General features: G+C 47.3%; 2 protein-coding genes across 7 annotated transcripts; one reads left to right on the top strand and one right to left on the bottom strand.

Annotated features, from left to right (window-relative positions):
- Nucleotides 1–3,020: 3,020 nt before the first annotated feature.
- Nucleotides 3,021–5,976, bottom strand: ARMCX6 (armadillo repeat containing X-linked 6). 3 transcript variants are annotated; one of them, XR_010939769.1, is made up of 5 exons: nt 5,825–5,976; nt 5,444–5,522; nt 4,987–5,102; nt 4,612–4,680; nt 3,021–3,404 (listed from the first exon to the last, which is right to left on the bottom strand). XR_010939769.1 is itself a non-coding variant. In XM_067722453.1 (4 exons), the coding sequence occupies exon 4, from the start codon at nt 4,529–4,531 to the stop codon at nt 3,635–3,637; it is 897 nt and encodes a 298-aa protein (XP_067578554.1). In that variant the 5' UTR covers nt 4,532–4,680; nt 4,987–5,102; nt 5,432–5,522; nt 5,825–5,976; the 3' UTR covers nt 3,021–3,634. The 3 variants fall into 3 exon arrangements, 2 of the variants coding, with proteins under 2 accessions (XP_067578554.1, XP_067578553.1); XM_067722453.1 differs by having other exon boundaries at nt 3,021–4,680; nt 5,432–5,522; XM_067722452.1 differs by having other exon boundaries at nt 3,021–4,680.
- A 5,235-nt stretch (nt 5,977–11,211) lies between these two features.
- ARMCX3 (armadillo repeat containing X-linked 3) lies at nt 11,212–15,994 on the top strand. Of its 4 annotated transcripts, none has more exons than XM_067723862.1 (5): nt 11,212–11,374; nt 11,900–11,979; nt 12,242–12,339; nt 12,615–12,685; nt 12,952–15,994. In XM_067723862.1, exon 5 carries the CDS (start codon nt 13,101–13,103, stop codon nt 14,238–14,240), a length of 1,140 nt encoding a protein of 379 aa, XP_067579963.1. In that variant the 5' UTR covers nt 11,212–11,374; nt 11,900–11,979; nt 12,242–12,339; nt 12,615–12,685; nt 12,952–13,100; the 3' UTR covers nt 14,241–15,994. The 4 variants fall into 4 exon arrangements, with proteins under 4 accessions (XP_067579963.1, XP_067579964.1, XP_067579961.1 ...); XM_067723860.1 differs by having other exon boundaries at nt 11,213–11,374; nt 12,279–12,339; XM_067723863.1 differs by lacking the exon at nt 12,615–12,685.
- The last annotated feature ends 909 nt before the right edge of the window (nt 15,995–16,903 follow it).

Genomic DNA, 16,903 nt, shown 5'->3' with positions numbered 1-16,903 from the left:
CAACCCTTTAAGTAGAAAGGTATGAAAGAATTAGGAAACCATATAGGAGACTCCTTTTGTAATTGGGAAGTGGGGAAGGCCGTCCTAAGCCACACGCAAAAGCAAGAGGCAATAAGGGAAAATGAGCCTTCAGGGGAAGAGGAGGTCGTGAGTAAAGTGAAGGGGGAAGCGACAGAGTGTAAGGTGATCCATGCAGCATGAGGAGCAGACAAGGGACTGACTGATGCCCCACAGGACTGTGCTGCAGTGCCCATCACATCTTAGACCAACCGGTGGCCGCTACGAGGAGGTGGGGGGCAGTGCTGCACACAGCTGTCACACTCTTAGCCAAAAGGTGCTGTGGTGGCCCAGCGTAGAGACCGACTTGGTGAGGGCTGTGCCTGTCCCTGGTGACATTTCAAAGTGAGGGGATCGTGGTTGAAACTGCTCTGAGAGTGGCACTAAGGGCCCCCGTGGGGATGCATTGTGTGAGACTGGGTGTACCAGCTGGGAAGCTGGATGTCTGCAACCTTGCCTGCACTTAGGGCAGGGAGGGGTGCAGTGGGGGGTCAAATAACAAAATTCCCAGGAGATGTAGCAGGCTGGGAGTTAGTGCAGAAATCAGCACCTACAGGCACAAAGTGTAGACAAGATAATGAGATGAAGAAGAAGGGAATCCAAGGCCCTTTCTGGAGCTGGAGGGCAGTCTGTGGAGGCAGTTCCAGATTTACCAAAGAGACAGCTTCGGCTAGGGCGACCCCATCAAGGCAGGCATCTCCCCACAGAGTGTGACAAGCTCAAGCTTTGATGACCTTGTCTAATGTTTGCCATGGGGAAACCTGGCAAGAAGCTCATTTGGTTGCAGAAGAGAGGTGGGTTAGTTTGTGCTTGGTGGTCCCCTGCTGTTTCATTTTTGAATTAAGCATGGGAGGAGGCACCTTAGTCTTTCCAGTGCTGAAAGCCTCTGAATGTCTTAATCAGGCCCTGACTGGCAGGCATGCGCCCCGCCCCCTGCGCCCCCCACCACGCCCCCCTCTGAAGTCCCCCTCCGCACCCCGGTAGTAGGCAGAACTGGGAACTGGGCTCCTGCCCTGGCACAGCAACCAACAAAGGGATGAAGGGCAGACCAGAGCCCTGTGCTTCCACACGCAGGGAGTGTTTTCGGGAGGGCAGTGCCAGCAAATGGAGAAGGGGCTCTTGACTTGGGCCAAGACCACACCGTGGAGACACATCAATGCTGGCAGGCTGCCCTGTGACAGAATTGCTCAGGAGATGGGCAGAAGGTCTCCGAGGTCCTCCCTGCGATAGGAGTCAGCTGTGGCCTGAAAGTGCCAAATGCCTGCCTCGGAGATGGTGGGCCTACTACCTGTGGCAGGACTCAAAACGGGGGACTCGGCAGAGTGCAGAGCAGGAGGGAAGCACGTGTTAATTTGGGACCCCGAGCCAGGAGGAAGGAGAAATGCTCTGCCTTTGGGCTGAGATTACAGAGGCTGAGCAGTAAGGTGTCGCTGAAGACACCATCGGCCAGCAGGCTCCACTGGGACAAGTGCATGCAGGGCTGCCCGCAGGGCAATCCTGCGTGGGAAACAGACTGCCCAGCCCACCTGAGGCTGGCTTGGGAGAAAGGGGGGACCACGTTAGCAGCTTTTTGGAAACAAGATAGAACCCCAGAGCCAGCAAACAAAGCCCCAGCGGGGTGAACGTTGCTGCGGGTGTGATGTTGCAGCAACCACAGTCACATGCTGGCCCATCAAGGCAGCAGGGCCTGGGAAGGGGCAGAGTCCCTGGCAGGCACCCGTGACTACTAGTCAGCCCAAACTGTGGGGTGGATGAGTACAAGCAGGAGAGTGGCAACCCACCTGCTCCCCAAACTCCAGGAGAAGGGAGGAAAAAATTTAAAAAAAAAACCCTAAAAATTTGAAATAAAACTATGCTCTATATGGAGGAGGGCAGTCAGAAGGCAGAGCACTTGTACACAGCTGATGCCCAGGGAGCAGTGGCCCAGAGTCACATCCCAGGGAGACCAGGAGAGGGCACCGAGCTCAGAAGCAGCACCGCCCAAAGGAAGCTTCTTGTCCCCTCTGTTAGCCAGGGCTTTGAGGAAGAGGACCATTTCAGGACACATCAAAAACACGCAGGGAACCTGGCTTTGGTGATGCAGGGGCTGAGGCTTGCTGGGAGGGGTCTGTAAATGTTGGGAGGGGGTGGTGGAATGAGTTGCCCAGATTCATGGAGTGGTTCAGTGTGCAGGGCTGTGTTCTTCCTTTCCTCCAAGGGGTGCCAGGGGCTTGGATGGAGGGCATGAATATGTCTCCTGATGGATGGACCAGCCATGGCCATGCCACGCCCCTCAGCATCTGCCCTCCCACCCCTTCGGGGATTCACGGAGGCCTCCACTGTCCCCTTCCTGGATCCCACAGAAGTACCAGGGATAGGGCAGAAAGGAGGTTCTGCCCTTCCTTGGCCAGAGGAAGCAACGGCCAAGCCTTTTCACTCGGCCAGGAATTTGAGCTTGGCATCCCAAGGAAGGGAGGGGGCCTGGAAGTAGGTTTCACAGCTGCTTCTCAGGAGAGAGAACAACACAAAGCAGGCACTCAGCAAGTAGCAACTGTTACTGCTATAACTGTGCACTAACTTGTGCAGGGATGGGTTGCCCTGTGGCCCCCAAGGATGTGTAGACAAAACCTCAAGGATACTGACCTTCCTCTCTAAGAGGCCAGCAGGCGAGGAAAGACAACTTCATCGAGGGAAGGATTCCTCTGCATCAGGCACTGTGCTGCCTGCTTCACAGGTGCTGTCTCCTTTAGTCCTCCCAGCAGTCCTTCTTAATTCCACCCTCCACCCCATTCCCCTGCCCCAGCCCCGCCCCCAGCCCCTTCTGGAAGCTTATCCTGAACCCTGCAGCCCATCTCTTCCACTGCCTCCTGTGGGCACTGCTAGGCGGACATTCTTCAGGAGCAAACGCCCCAGTTAGTTAGCACTGATCATGTATTTTGGGCTTCCTCTTCACGCAGACTATAAACTCAAAGACAAGTACCATGTTCTCGTTTTTGCCAGCTAAAGCACACAGCTTTATTGGTGATACATAAAAATGCAGACTTGGTGGACGAGGCTGAGTCAGTACAACTCATAGAAGGGGAGTGTACATTTTTTGCTGAACAGGTTTACCATCCATAGGCTCGTGAAGAAAAGAGAGTAAATGAAAAAGAATTCAACCTACGCAGCAACCGATGCATTTTCGGCACAAGCTCCCATATGGGTCTGGTCTCCACAAGACGGTCCAGCTTAGACAGGGAGACCACCACAGGCAAGGCATCCCTTGTCAGGCTAGAAAATGTTGTCCTTTCACCACACAGCTGAAATGATCCCTTTACCACAGGAAGAAGGCCGCAAGGGAGCAATTTACAATGCGCACTGCCTGCAGACTGCAAAACCAAGAGGTTACTCAAAGCTCTGTGGGAACCCCTGCCTGGCCAACAAGAGAGTGGTCCTGGATTTAGCAAGTGTAACTTTCACCCAGAGATATGGCTACTGGCTAAGGCTGGATCTTCAATAGCACCCACTGCAGAGTCTTTGATTGAGAACACAAGTGTGTGGTTCACTGATCGGGTTTTGGTTCGGGGTGGATCAGTCCCATCCTGTTGGAGGGGGCCATTTAAGAGGCCGGGATTTCTGGGAGAAGCTGTCTGTTTGCGTTCCTGATAAAGAGGGACAAGAAGGAGAGCAACATCTGGGCTCCCAGCAACTCCCCCGCCAAGACTGGCTTTTCAGACAAACCCATCAAGGGTTTCACAACGTGCCCCTCAGCACATTCACTTCCCTCTGGTATCAAAGGAAACTTCAAGTCTGAAACGGACTTGGCAAGCATGTTATTAATAACTGTCATGATTATTAACAAATTTAATCCGGCCTGCTGCAGAAATGAGTTGCAGCAAAGTGACACAGTCTCCCGACACACTTCGTTGATGTACATCTTAATCTGGCCCTGATTTTCAACACTGGCTTTCAAGTTATCCAGGGCACAGAAAGCCTCAACAGCAGGGTCGGGAATAGGGATCGTGTTTCCAGCAATGGAGAGGCTGGCCAAATGACTATTGATATCGTGGCTAAATGAAAAACCAGTGTCCCTGGGCTGAGCTAACAACACTTTTCCCTGAATGAAAGGGCACTTGGAGAGGCCAAGAACACAACTGAAATTTTTAAAGCTTTGAGCACTCCAAGTATTTTTACGTTCATAAGGGAATGGGCGCTGTTTTACCGGATGTGTTCGGTTGGCCTTGCCCCCACCTGCAGGCCTGTCTTCGGTGCCACCAGGGGCCCCAGGTTCATTCCAATCCCCATCCTCACTCCAGGGCCGAGCCATAGTTGTGAAATCAAACCAAATCTCGGGCTCCTCCTCGTCAAGCTCCTGTTCATCATCCCATTCCTCCTCCTCCTCCTCCAACTTCTCACTGTCATCTCTTCCTATGGTTAGTTTGTAAATGCAGTAGCAGGCACCTGCCCCAATCATCAGTCCTGCTGCCATCCAACCCACTTCCCGAGCCCGGCCCATGCTCAGGTCCGTGCCAGCCTGGGGGCAGGACAGGAGAGGGCCTTGCTCCACCTGAATGAAGAGTGTTCTTAAGGCTCCACCTGAATGATGGTGGAGGGGAGACGTCTTCAGTCTATATCCCAGGCTCCTGAGGCTCTCTTGTGATGAATCTACGGGTGAAAAATAACATTAGGACTTTGGGCTGTGCCTGGATTTGTGCCTCACCAGGCAGACAGAGTGGAGTTTGAGTTCTGGTTGAGAGAGGTGGATTATTTGGCAACTATTTCTTTGTTCTTTTCTGTCATCCTCTGTCTACCCTCAGGACCGACCATTTCTCTTCCAGGGCCTACAGAGAAGGGCAGGAGGTGGGGCTGGGCTGTGACAGCCAGGAGGGTGACAGGAGAGGCTAACCCTCAGGTAGTCTCCTCCACCACACCCCCACCCCCAAAGACTCAGAGGCAGTCTCTCCCACCAACCTCTACCAAAGTCAGGTAAATTCCTTCTCCTTCTCTTGTCTTCTGTGGTCAGTGCGCCTTCCACAGTGATTGACGGACAGACAGTCTGGCAGAAGGACAGATGGAAAGACAGCCGCCTTTGGGGAAGTGAAAGTGTAGTGGATGGATCAGTACTGAGAACACAGGTCCCAGTACCCGCTTTTCTGAATTTCCAGCCTTTGAGTTTAAAATATTTCTCACACCCTCCTGACTTTCCTAACGCGGGCTTCCCCGCCCCACCCCCCTTGGCGTCCGCCATTTCCCCAGCAAAGGCCGCCACACCCCTTTCCCTGCACTGAAATGGGAGGGGGTGTGGAGAAAGAAGGGGCCGGGAGGGGGCGACTCGGACCCGGCCCGCACCGATCCCAGCACCCCCTCTGCTCCATCCCCACCGCCACCCCCACCCAGGGGCCAGGGCTCATCCCACCTTCACACCGACCTGCACGGTCCCAAGGCACTTTGGTCCTTCACTCGCCGCGACTTTCCCCAGCGACCTACTGGCCAACAGATCTACAAACCTGCAGACAGACGGGGGACCGAGGGGACGGAGTGCTTGGTGGACGGAGCAGCACTCGGGACACGAGTGCCCTGATTGTGGAACCTTTCTTTCCTCGGAGTCTCTGTACCAGCCATTCACTCCCCTCACCCGCCGCCCGAAGTCCGCCAGTTCTCTCTACTAAAATGGGCATGGGGGGGGGGGCGGCGGTATTTAGAAAGTAGGCGAGAAGGGGACACAGCCCCCATCGGCCCGAACGTGGATCCGTGGCGCTCTTGGCCTTCTCCCATCCCATCTCCCTCCAAGCAGAGCCCACGCTCATACCGATCTGCACGGTCCGGGGCTACTTTCCTTCTTCCCTCACACGCCTGCAGTGTGATAGGGGGCTGGTACCCAGACGGAGGCGACTAGCAGTACTTCTGCTCTAGGCAGCTCTTGGTCACGTGACGACCACGTCACCAGTGAGCTCTGGCCCCCAATTTCCACTCCCACAAGCAGTGCGGCAGGCGCCAGCCTGCCCCGTACCTCCCCCCATCACACTGGGCCCTGTCACTCTTTTCCTCTGTAACAATACCAGAAACCAGAAGTGACCGTGGCTCTCTGGTGTTTGCCTTTGCCTTTCTCTAATTACAGGAAGGGGCAGCATCTTTTCCTGGGTCTATCATTACTTATACTTCTTTTTGGGGAAATGTCTTATCCTTTCCTTGGCTCTGAAGTTCCTGTCCTCTCTTTCTTAATTTTTACCCTTTCCCACAACCAGTCTCTGCACCAAAATTAAGCGGAGGGGTGGGGAAGAAAAGCCCAAGTAGCAGTGAGATTTTTGTTAGTATTTTTAATATATTTATGTTCGCTTTCGTCGGCCCTTCCTTTTTTTATTGATTCAAGCTACACTATTTTGTAATCAGAAAATACAAATATATATATATATATATACATATATAAAACAAGATTTCCTAGTTAATAAGGAGGCCTCATCGATTTAAGCTAATTTATACCACACTGAAAATATTTTCTTCTGACTGCACAGGAAATAGCAGCTTTCAAGCAGTATATTAAAATTTAAAAACATATCATTACAAACAAAGCCAGTGTGCTTTCAATATGATTTATAAATTGACGGATAAAATGAATCTATAGTGAAGTGGTCAGTGCTTTAATTGTGACCAGTTTAGTTAAGTGAACCACTATCCCTTCTTCCTGGCTGAACTCCTGGTGTTAGGCGTCACACGATTGAGATCGTCAGAGGGGACTGCTGGATGGCTTTCATTCTGGCTTCAAAGGACAGACTTTCTGCAGACCCCAAATTTAGATGAATCTTACAAATTAGTAACTTCACAGATTAGCTTGCTTTTCATTCAAATGTCTTTATTTAAATCTATTCTGAAGTTTCATGGTGTAACCTATAAATCATCCAGAAATTAGAGGATTCCCTGCTATCCCATTGATGAAAATGAGACTTGGTAGATGGAATTTTCATTTCATCATTACACTGGAGAAATATCTCTGGTATCTGTCATTCGTGCACTGTATGTCCCCCTAGCAGCGGCTAGTGTCCAGCATTTTCCAGTGGAAATAGTAGTTAGAGTCTGTGGGTGACTGTAAATCACTGCGACAACCCTTGAGATCCGTCATTTTTCTCTCACAAAAGGCACGGTTTACAGGATCCCAAGCAGTCGCCAGGGGAAAGAGTCCTTTCCATTCCCTGCCTTCTGTTACAATTTTACTGCACCACCCATACAAGCCCCTCAGAATAATCCCAGAACTCAGGGACAAAGTATGCAGAACTTAGTCCCCAGACATTCAGCTGTCCCCGGTGGGGAGTCATACTCTAAATATAGTCCCTTCAGGCAGCCTCTTTCTTAGAACGCTGAAATCTGACACCCCAGCAGGAAGCTCCCTGTGTGAGGGGCCCCAGTGTGGGGGAGGCCCTTTCAGGAGGTGAGCCAGGAAGCCCAGAGTGCCTTGCTGGTGAAAATTCAGAAGTCAAGAACATGTCACAGCTTTCTGGTCTTCCTCAAACTTTTATAGACCAAACAAACCAGTATTACAGCTCATCTCTCTAAACCCCTACCTTATTTGTTTTGCCATCATCTCCTTACACCATTCTTTTCATTGCCCTTTATTTGCTTCTCCGAGGCAAGTGAATTCTATTTATGAAACCTTACTAACAGAACTCGCAGATTCAACTGTTATCATTCAATCTTTGGCTGCTAAGAACTTATATAAGTGGCTTTTATTTATTTTGAATATATACATTAGAAAGAACTAAGGAGTATGTAAAGCTTAAAAGAGGCAGGTGCTTCAGTGTCATTGACGTGGCTTTCCAGTAAGAACTCATTCTCACAACTCAGCCAGCCTTCAAGGACAAAAGCTCCACTCTTACCGCTCCTCATTAGTAAAAAATATCTCTCCCCTTTGGTATATTTTTCAGTTATTCCACTGTATAACCCCTGACCATCATTCTCCCAGGCTGTCAGAACTTTTCTGTTTGGATCCACTCCCTCTCTTAAACTTCCTAAACCCCATGGGAATGATAACACTTTCAGTTCTCTTACTTTGTAATTTTGACCCACAATTCCTACCAAGGAACCTGGAGACTAGCATTTTTTTAAAAATTATTTTATTTATTTATTTTTGGCTGCGTTGGGTCTTCATTGCTGCACGCGGGTTTTCTCTAGTTGCGGCGAGTGGGGGCCACTCTTCCTTGCGGTGCGCAGGCTTCTCACTGCGGTGGCTTCTCTTATTGCAGAACATGGGCTTTAGGCGCGGGGGCTTCAGTAGTTGTGGCACCCAGGCTTAGTTGCTCCACGGCATGTGGGATCTTCCCAGACCAGGGCTAGAACCCTTATCCCCTGCACTGGCAGGCGGATTCTTAACCACTGCGCCACCAGGGAAGCCCAAGACTAGCATTTAAAATCTACTTTTCTCTCCGTTATAAATCCACCAACAAATATTTATTTAAGGACATGCTATTTGCCTGACATAATATTCAACAGCAAAAATGGAAAATCCTTAAGCAGTTCTTCAGACGAGCCTTCGAAAGACTATGTGAAGCCACTGCCAGAAAGAACCTTTTGGCTTAAATCAGTATATGGTCACATGTGATGTGTGATTTATAAAGTATCCAAAAGCAGAAAAGGATCAGCAGATGGTAACACTAATGGAATTTTGGAGGGTGAAAAAAATAAATTATAGAAGATTGTTATCTTAAAAAGCTGTATTACTTTTTGTATTGTGTTATTTGTTTTTGTGTTGTGTATTAGTTAATTTTGTTTAATTGCAAGCAACAGAAAGCAAACCTGTTTAACTTAAACGAATGTTGAAGACCAGCATCAGCTCTGAGGTGTCTAGGTAGAAGGAATTGATATATGGTCTTTTCAGGATGCCATACTTCCACTGATTTTTGGTTTTCTATCTCTGCTTAAGGTTTAAATTTCAGTAAGAGAGTATTGAGTTGGTCTGTTTTGGGCACAATGCCCACCCTTTTGCTGGGGAAAATGACAGGGCATGTAAAATGTAAAATGCACTTCCTTTCTTTTCCCAGAGAGAAATGTAAACTGTTTCAGATGTTATTGTTGATTTGCAGGAGACCTTTAACTACTTTGGATATGAATCCTTTGTTCAGCTGTGACTGAGGTGCTGGGGGCCTATTTGCCACAGCATGCTTTAGTTTTCACTTTCACATTAAGTGAACGTTATAGAGGTACAATTCTGAAATGGTGACGCACAAGGCTGTCTTCTAAGCTAAAGCTACTTGGCTTCCCTGACAAGATTGTAGACAAGGTTGCATCTACAGTTCAGTCTTGTTCTCATCCCTTCATGATCAATACCTGATTTTGTCTGTACGATGAGAGCAGATGCCTCTGTCAAGGAAAGACTCCCATTCATAGAGACATACATAAATCTATATCTGAATGCCCAAACCCATGGATCTTTGCATTCTCTCCATGTAAGAAGGCCACAAGGGAAGCTAAGTCTCACAAAGGAATGACAACTGAAAAATTTATCCTGAGAAATACAACCTTCAGGGGTACTAGAGGTTTCTGTCAGTTTTACCAGCTCATTCTCTCCCTGTTGACAAGCTACTCCTTGGGAAGCCACAACCTCAGAAGGTTGTGTGGTGAGCCTGAAGTCAGAGCAAGGGCATTGGTGCATGTTAAGAAGAGTCTCTCAGCTAAGAAACTTGAAGTACACTTATGCATCACGGGGATGGCTCTGCCAAAGAAAGCTCTTTTTTCCATTCATCTTCGCCAAGACTCCCTCTCCTCCAGACAGTGCTTGGGTGGGAACTATCAACACTTTCCTCTGACTCTCCTTTTCATATATTCCTGTGCTTAAATAAGCCCCCTTGTTGCACATGATCTTTCTCCAAATACAGAATCATATAGTTGATTTGGTTTCTGCTTACTAAATTTCAGTCATATCCTGTTCACCTTAAACGTACACAGTGTTGTATATCAATTATATCTCATAAAACTGGAAGAAAAAAATAAATTTTAGTCATATCCTAGTACTGTCTTCCAGAAGTTACATCGATATGAATTTCCCTGGAGTTTTGCCTGTTCCCCAACTTCCCAGACTCTTGATTTACTCCCATATGGTCTGTGGATCTTAAAATTTATACTCAGATAATAAACTTATATCTTAAACATTAGGGCATATCCCACTGTAGACCCCGTGTTCTGACATTATTTTATTATTTTTCCCACTCTTAAATAGTTTTCTCATTGCTGACAGATGAATCATTGAGTTCATCAAAGCAGTCAGTGAAAAGGTTTCACACTAATTGCTAGATTCCGAGTTCAGCAAATTTTGTCTTGGTCTCAGTGTTCCTCTAACACCTATTTCATTTAAAGATGATACTATTTGTATATTTTGTAATGTTCTTTGTCTGCCACTCACTTTGTCAGTGTGCGTGCCCCTCTATCTGACAGACATCCACAACATAGTTGTGATTTCTACTCAACCTTTTCTGTGTCAGTGGCTTCTGAGGTCTCCATGCCTCTTCCCTGCTAACTGATGGGAGTAAAAGTCTACTGTTTAGAAGACTGGCCTAGTCAGAAGATTTATGTATCCTCAGACACACTGATGAGCTCATTCAGGATTGTGTTATGTGCTAGGCCCCAGAAGACATTAAGATTGCTTTGAGTGAAGTGTGTAACACTCCCTGCAAGTGAGAAAATGTGGGACTTTTGGAGGCCATCACCCAACATCACTCTCCAACTCCCACTCTTTTTTTCTTTCTCAAATGAAAATAGCTTTACAGCAATTCTTTTCTCATAAAAAGAATGTAGGCTGGGGGTGGGAGAGGGCAGAACTGAAAGAACAAAAAAGCATTAAGAAAGAAAAAACCACACTCACTCCAGGTCTCCTTTTCTGATGGCTTTTTCTTTTCAGATCTGGGACTAGATTTCAGAGGAAACGGTAGACATTTGTAGCTGGAAGGTGGGGAGGTGGAAGGAGAGGTTGCTGCCCCAGGAGCCTAGGGAAGGAAGAGGCAATTTTTCAAAAAGTACAAGTGGCCAGTAACCCCAGGGGAAGATGCTGTCCCTTTCTGGTAATCAGAGGAAGGCAAACACAACTACAGGGAGATGGGATTAGCAAAGAAGAAAGAGTAACAAGGCCTGATATGGGGGAGGGAATGGAGGGGGGCGGGCCCTCTTCTGCCGCACTGCTGGTGGGAGGGGAAATTGGGGACCCGAGTTGGTGGATGACGTAGCTCTCACGTGACCAAGAGCTGACGTGTGCAGAAGTCCTTCTTGTTCTGGTCGTTGTTCCCGTCTGAGTACCAGCTCCCCATTGCCCTGAGGGCGAGCGGGCCTGCAGCAGAGGCAAGAAGGAGGAGGAGAAGGAAATTGTCCCGGATCCCTGCAGGTCAGTGCCTGGGAGATTCCAGAAGGTGGGGGTGGCCGAGGGCGCAGGGCGGAGACCGTCGCGAGTCCTGGGGCGCCTCCATCGTCTCTCCCACTCGCCGCCGGCTTTCCAAGACATCTGTCCCGCCCGCAGCCCATTTCGTTGCTGCGAAATGGTGAGCAGCGGGGTGTTTGGGGAGGAGCTCAGAGATTGGGAGGTGGGAATCTGGTGGAACCGAGGCCATAATCTGGAAAGGGAGCTGCGGCCTGGGTGTTTGCCCCCAGTACTCCAGGACAGTGCCGGCGGGGAAAGGCTGGACATGGGGAGGCGGGGGTGCAACGTGATGTGTCAGCAGAACCCCGAGAGGGGTTATAGGGGTGGGAAACCTTTGACAACCAGGCCTCCGAATTAGGAAAGAGTTTTCTGTTCTGGGGACCGGTCCGTCCACCAAGCACTCGGTAGCGGCTGTTTCCAGTTTTTCTGTGACTGTGTCTTCCTGACCATGGCTCTGTGTTTTGTGGGTCCGAGCCTCTCCCGGGTTGCCAGTCTTTCCGTAGGTTGCGGCACTACGCCAGGCTAGAGAAGAGGAAGGAAATTAACCCCGATCGGTGAAGGTCGATTTGAGGGTAAGACCAAATGGGGACCCTAACCGGGGCGGTGGTGGGGGTGGGGAGAAACCAGAGATGGCAATAATCTAGGTTGGGTTTGAGTCTGAGTGTGTTTCTTGCACTCCCGGGACTGTGGCGAAATGGCGTGCGATGTGTGTGTGTGTGTGTGTGTGTGTGTGTGTGCGAGCGCGCGCGCGTGTGTCGCGGGGGGTGGGGTGGGGGAGAATGACAGAAGGGAAACCTATCAGATAGTTTGTTCATAATCCTCTTCTCTCAACAGCATTTAGTCCCCATGTTTTCGATCTGTCATCCTGCAGGTCTGCTGTAGCAGGTGGCACCACTTGAAAAGAGGGAGGAAGTTTCCTCAGATCAGTAGAGGTCGGTGTGGGCGTGGGGGCTGCTTGGAATGGGGGAGGGGTTGGAAATCGCCCGCGGTTGGACAGGCTCACCCAATCCTACCTTATTTCCCTAACATCCCTCCCATTTCAGGCTAGGGAAGGGGCAGGCACATGCATGTTTTGGATGGCATAGAGAGGTTTTGTTTTGTTTTGTTTTTTTAAATCTGACAACCTAGATAGGTGAATCAGGAAAGCAAGGAATGAACAGTCAATCCATCAAGGCTTCAGTTCTCACTGGCTCTGGTCTCTCTGCAGATTGCAAGGGTTGTTGGGCGTGGCACACCTCCAGGGGAGGGAAGAAGGGGCAAACTGCCTGTCTGAAGGAGGTTAGTGCAAGGTGCCACTCCCTGGGAACACCCGAGGTTGGGGTGGCTGAGGGCCCAGCGGACTATGGGCTCCGTTGCCTTTATCTAGGCTTGGGGAGGGGGTGGACTGCGGAGGGTAGGGGGAGAGTGAAATGAGGAAAGAATTTGTTAACAATCTACATTTCCTGCCAAGAACTCATTTACTTATCCCTCTGTGCAACTCTCTGCATGGGACAACACAAGGAGAAGAGAAACTCAAACCCCTTTTCCTTCCTCCACCCCCTAAGGTCCGCCTCCAGAATCAGCTGTTGTGGCCTTGAAGAGGCTGAAGACAATCATCCTCCGAAGGCCTGCACCCAGGCCAAGCCCATAGCCCTCCTCCCCCAGCCTGTGACTACTGTGTTCCTTGGTCCCTGATATCGTCAGGGACGATTGCATGGGCTACGCCAGGAAAGTAGGCTGGGTGACCGCAGGACTGGTGATTGGGGCTGGCGCCTGCTATTGCATTTATAGACTGACCAGGGGAAGAAAACAGAACAAGGAGAAAATGGCTGAGGGCGGGTCTGGCGACATGGATGATGTTGGGGACTGTCCTGGGGCCAGGTACAATGACTGGTCTGATGATGATGATGACAACAGTGAGAACAAAGGTATAGTATGGTACCCACCTTGGGCCCGGATTGGGACTGAGGCTGGGACCAGAGCTAGGGCCAGGGCAAGGGCCAGGGCTACCCGGGCTCGTCGGGCCGTGCAGAAAAGGGCTTCCCCCAATTCAGATGATACTATTTTGTCCCCTCAAGAGTTGCAAAAAGTTCTTTGCTTGGTTGAGATGTCTGAAAAGCCTTATATTCTCGAAGCAGCTTTAATTGCCCTGGGTAACAATGCTGCTTACGCATTTAACAGAGATATTATTCGTGATCTGGGTGGTCTCCCGATTGTTGCAAAGATTCTCAATACTCGGGATCCCATAGTTAAGGAAAAGGCTTTAATTGTCCTAAATAACTTGAGTGTGAATGCTGAAAATCAGCGCAGGCTTAAGATATACATGAATCAAGTGTGTGATGACACAATCACTTCTCGCTTGAACTCATCTGTGCAGCTGGCGGGACTAAGATTGCTTACGAACATGACTGTTACTAATGAGTATCAGCACATGCTTGCTAATTCCATTTCAGACTTTTTTCGTTTATTTTCAGCAGGAAATGAAGAAACCAAATTTCAGGTTTTGAAACTCCTTTTGAATTTGGCTGAAAATCCAGCCATGACTAGAGAACTGCTCAGGGCCCAAGTACCATCTTCGCTGGGTTCCCTCTTTAATAAGAAGGAGAACAAAGAGGTGATTCTTAAACTTCTGGTCATATTTGAGAACATAAATGACAATTTTAAATGGGAGGAAAATGAACCTACTCAGAATCAATTCAGCGAAGTTTCACTTTTTTTCTTTTTAAAAGAATTTCAAGTGTGTGCTGATAAGATTCTGGGGATAGAAAGCCATCATGATTTTTTGGTGAAAGTCAAAGTTGGAAAATTCATGGCCAAACTGGCTGAGCATATGTTCCCAAAGAGCCAGGAATAACTTCTTGATTTTGTAGTTTAGAAGCAACACACATTGTAAACTACTCCTTTTCTCCACCTTGTTTATATGGTAAAGGAATCCTTTCAGCTGCCAATTTTGAGTAATGAATATCATATTGTATCATCAACGCTGATATTTATCTGAGTTGGTCTTCAGGTCTAAGCTGGATGAATGAATATCACTACCTGTTCTGAAAACAAGTTTGTTGCTTTTTATCTCACTGCCTAGATTGAAATATTTTTACTATTTCTTCTGCACAAGTGACAGTGAACCAATTCGTCATAAATAAGCTCTCTCCTGTCATGGGCATTGACTTAATTTGTGTATCATCAATAAAGTTGTGTGCTAATGCTGGAAAAAAAAGAAGAAAAAGAAACCATCCTTGTCTTTTGGTTTATAATCTAGTTGGAGAGATAAGAAACATACAAACAAAAAGATAACAATATCTCAAGCATATATTCATCGTCAAATATGTGCATTCAGAGCACAGAGGAAGCAAAGGTTTCTGTGGGATACAATAGTCAGCTACAGATTTATGGAGGAAGTGGCCATTTAAAATGAGTCCTCTATGGGATAGGTAGTTAGGGCATTCCGTATGATGGGAGCGACGGGGGACTGGTGTGAGAAAGGCATGGAGGTAGGAAGTCTTCCTATGACAGTAAGGGGGAGACTAGTCTGCTTAGAGTGGAGAGTGTAAGGATGGGAAGTAAATAAATTTGGAAAACTGGCTGAAGCCAGTTTGTGGAGAACTGTTTGAATATTATCCCACTGAACACTGAGAGCCAGTAAATAATTTTGACTAGAAAGAATAATTGGAATTCATATAAAAGTTCCTCTCTCACCCACTGTGCAGTGTGCTTGAGGGTGTGGCAAAATGGATCCTTTCAAACCCTGGTGGTAGGAATGAGCTTACACTGGCTCAAGGTTTGTGGAGGGCCATTTTGTAATACATATCATAAGCCTTAAAATATGTAAACCCTTTGTCCCAAAGAAATAATTGATTCATTGGCCAAAAACTGTATGTACAAGGCTGTTCATCCCAGCAATGTGTAAAATAGTAAAAACTGGAACCAACTTAAACAATTTAGCACACTGGATTGGTTAAATAAATTAAAGAATATTCACACGGTATAAGATAAATATGTCACTTGTAATCCATATTGCCAGGGAACGATATTCATCATGCATTAAGTGAGAAAGGTAGGTTAGATAGCAGTATTCATAGTATGATTCCACTTTTTTGAGAATATAAGACGTTTAAGTAGACACTAAAAACTCTGGAATTACAGACACCCAAATAGTAACAGTGGTTATCTTTGGGTGGAAGGATAGAGTAATCTTTACCTTTTTACTTTTTATTCATCTATGTGTTCTTATTTATCTAAAACAAATACTGATTTTTTCAAAAATTTTTGAAAAAGAAGTGTTGGGAATGGAGCAGGTGATTGGAGCATGTACTGAGTGGAAAAAATATTTAGATTAAACATGAGATGGGTTGAAGTTTTCTCTCTGAAATAATAGATGAGTGCTGAAGATGGGGCTCGTTGTGAGGATTAAATGAAGTAATACATGGGAAATACTTAGAATGTTCTGGCACATAGCAGTTAATTAAGAAAAGTGAGCACGCTTAATTCCCTGGAATTCAAGGTTGATAGCTTTTTTGGTTGACCTTTGTTTCGCTGGGGGCATTCTTCCACATGTCAGCATCATTTAATAAATAATAACAACAATAAAGTTTAGCACTTATTAAGTGACCACTGTGTAGAGTGATGTCATTCCTGCAAGGCAACTGTTACAATAATTTCTCAAAGAAATAGGGTTTTCTTATTTCTAAGGACACAAAGTGTTTCATCAGACATGATCTCACCCGCCCTCACAACATATTCCTAGTCAGTTTGGAGATCTTATCCTGCTTTATACATGAGGCCAGGAAAGGGTAAAATGTCTGTTCAGTTATGATCTGGTTTTAGCCTCAGGCTTCCATATACTTACTCTAATGTTGCCTATAGTCGACAAAAGGACCAAGGACTGGTTAGCTTAAAGTTGTTGGGTATGGTGACCCTACTGAATCATGAACACGTGGGGGCTAATTTGACATCATTTTTAAGGATGGGATGAGGGTAAAGGGAACTAACTTTTTTCTTGCTCTATTATTAGGCAGGAGAAAAGGATTTGGGAGGGGAAGCCTAATCCATTTAAAATAAATTGAGTTTGAGGTAACTGTGTGACATCCAGATGGATACACCCTATTGTCACTTGAATGTATTGATCTGGTGCTCAGAGAAGACTAGGCTATAGATACAGATTTGGGGGCCACTGGAGGATGAATGATAATTGAGGACATTGGAGTGGATGTGATCCCCAGAGAGAAGGTGCAGAGAGTAAGAGTGGAGGGCTGCAGAAAGAACTGGGTAAGGGACTGTGGCAGCTGGGGAGAGAAGCATAGAATTGCAACTGTGGATACCCTTCCAGACACTTGTACTATCCATATACCTATATATTCTATACATCAAATTGGATGATACTGTAGATGAATTTTCAGAGCCTGATTTAAATTTTTTCTATTTTTCTACTAAAAATTATTCATTGGAGATACTTAAGAAAATAGAGACAACAAGAACAAACTTGTCCACTGACCCAGATCTGTATCTTGAACATCTAAA

This window comes from Pseudorca crassidens, chromosome X, assembly GCF_039906515.1.
Source record: "Pseudorca crassidens isolate mPseCra1 chromosome X, mPseCra1.hap1, whole genome shotgun sequence".
Lineage (NCBI taxonomy): Eukaryota > Metazoa > Chordata > Mammalia > Artiodactyla > Delphinidae > Pseudorca > Pseudorca crassidens.
The sequence above is the reverse complement of the archived record's forward strand: the minus strand, read 5'-3'. Positions and strand labels throughout refer to the sequence as shown.

What these genes read in the sequence shown, in the direction of transcription:
- ARMCX6 (XM_067722453.1), bottom strand. Translation starts at nt 4,531, where the DNA reads ATGGGCCGGGCTCGGGAAGTGGGTTGGATGGCAGCAGGACTGATGATT.
- ARMCX3 (XM_067723863.1), top strand. Translation starts at nt 13,101, where the DNA reads ATGGGCTACGCCAGGAAAGTAGGCTGGGTGACCGCAGGACTGGTGATT.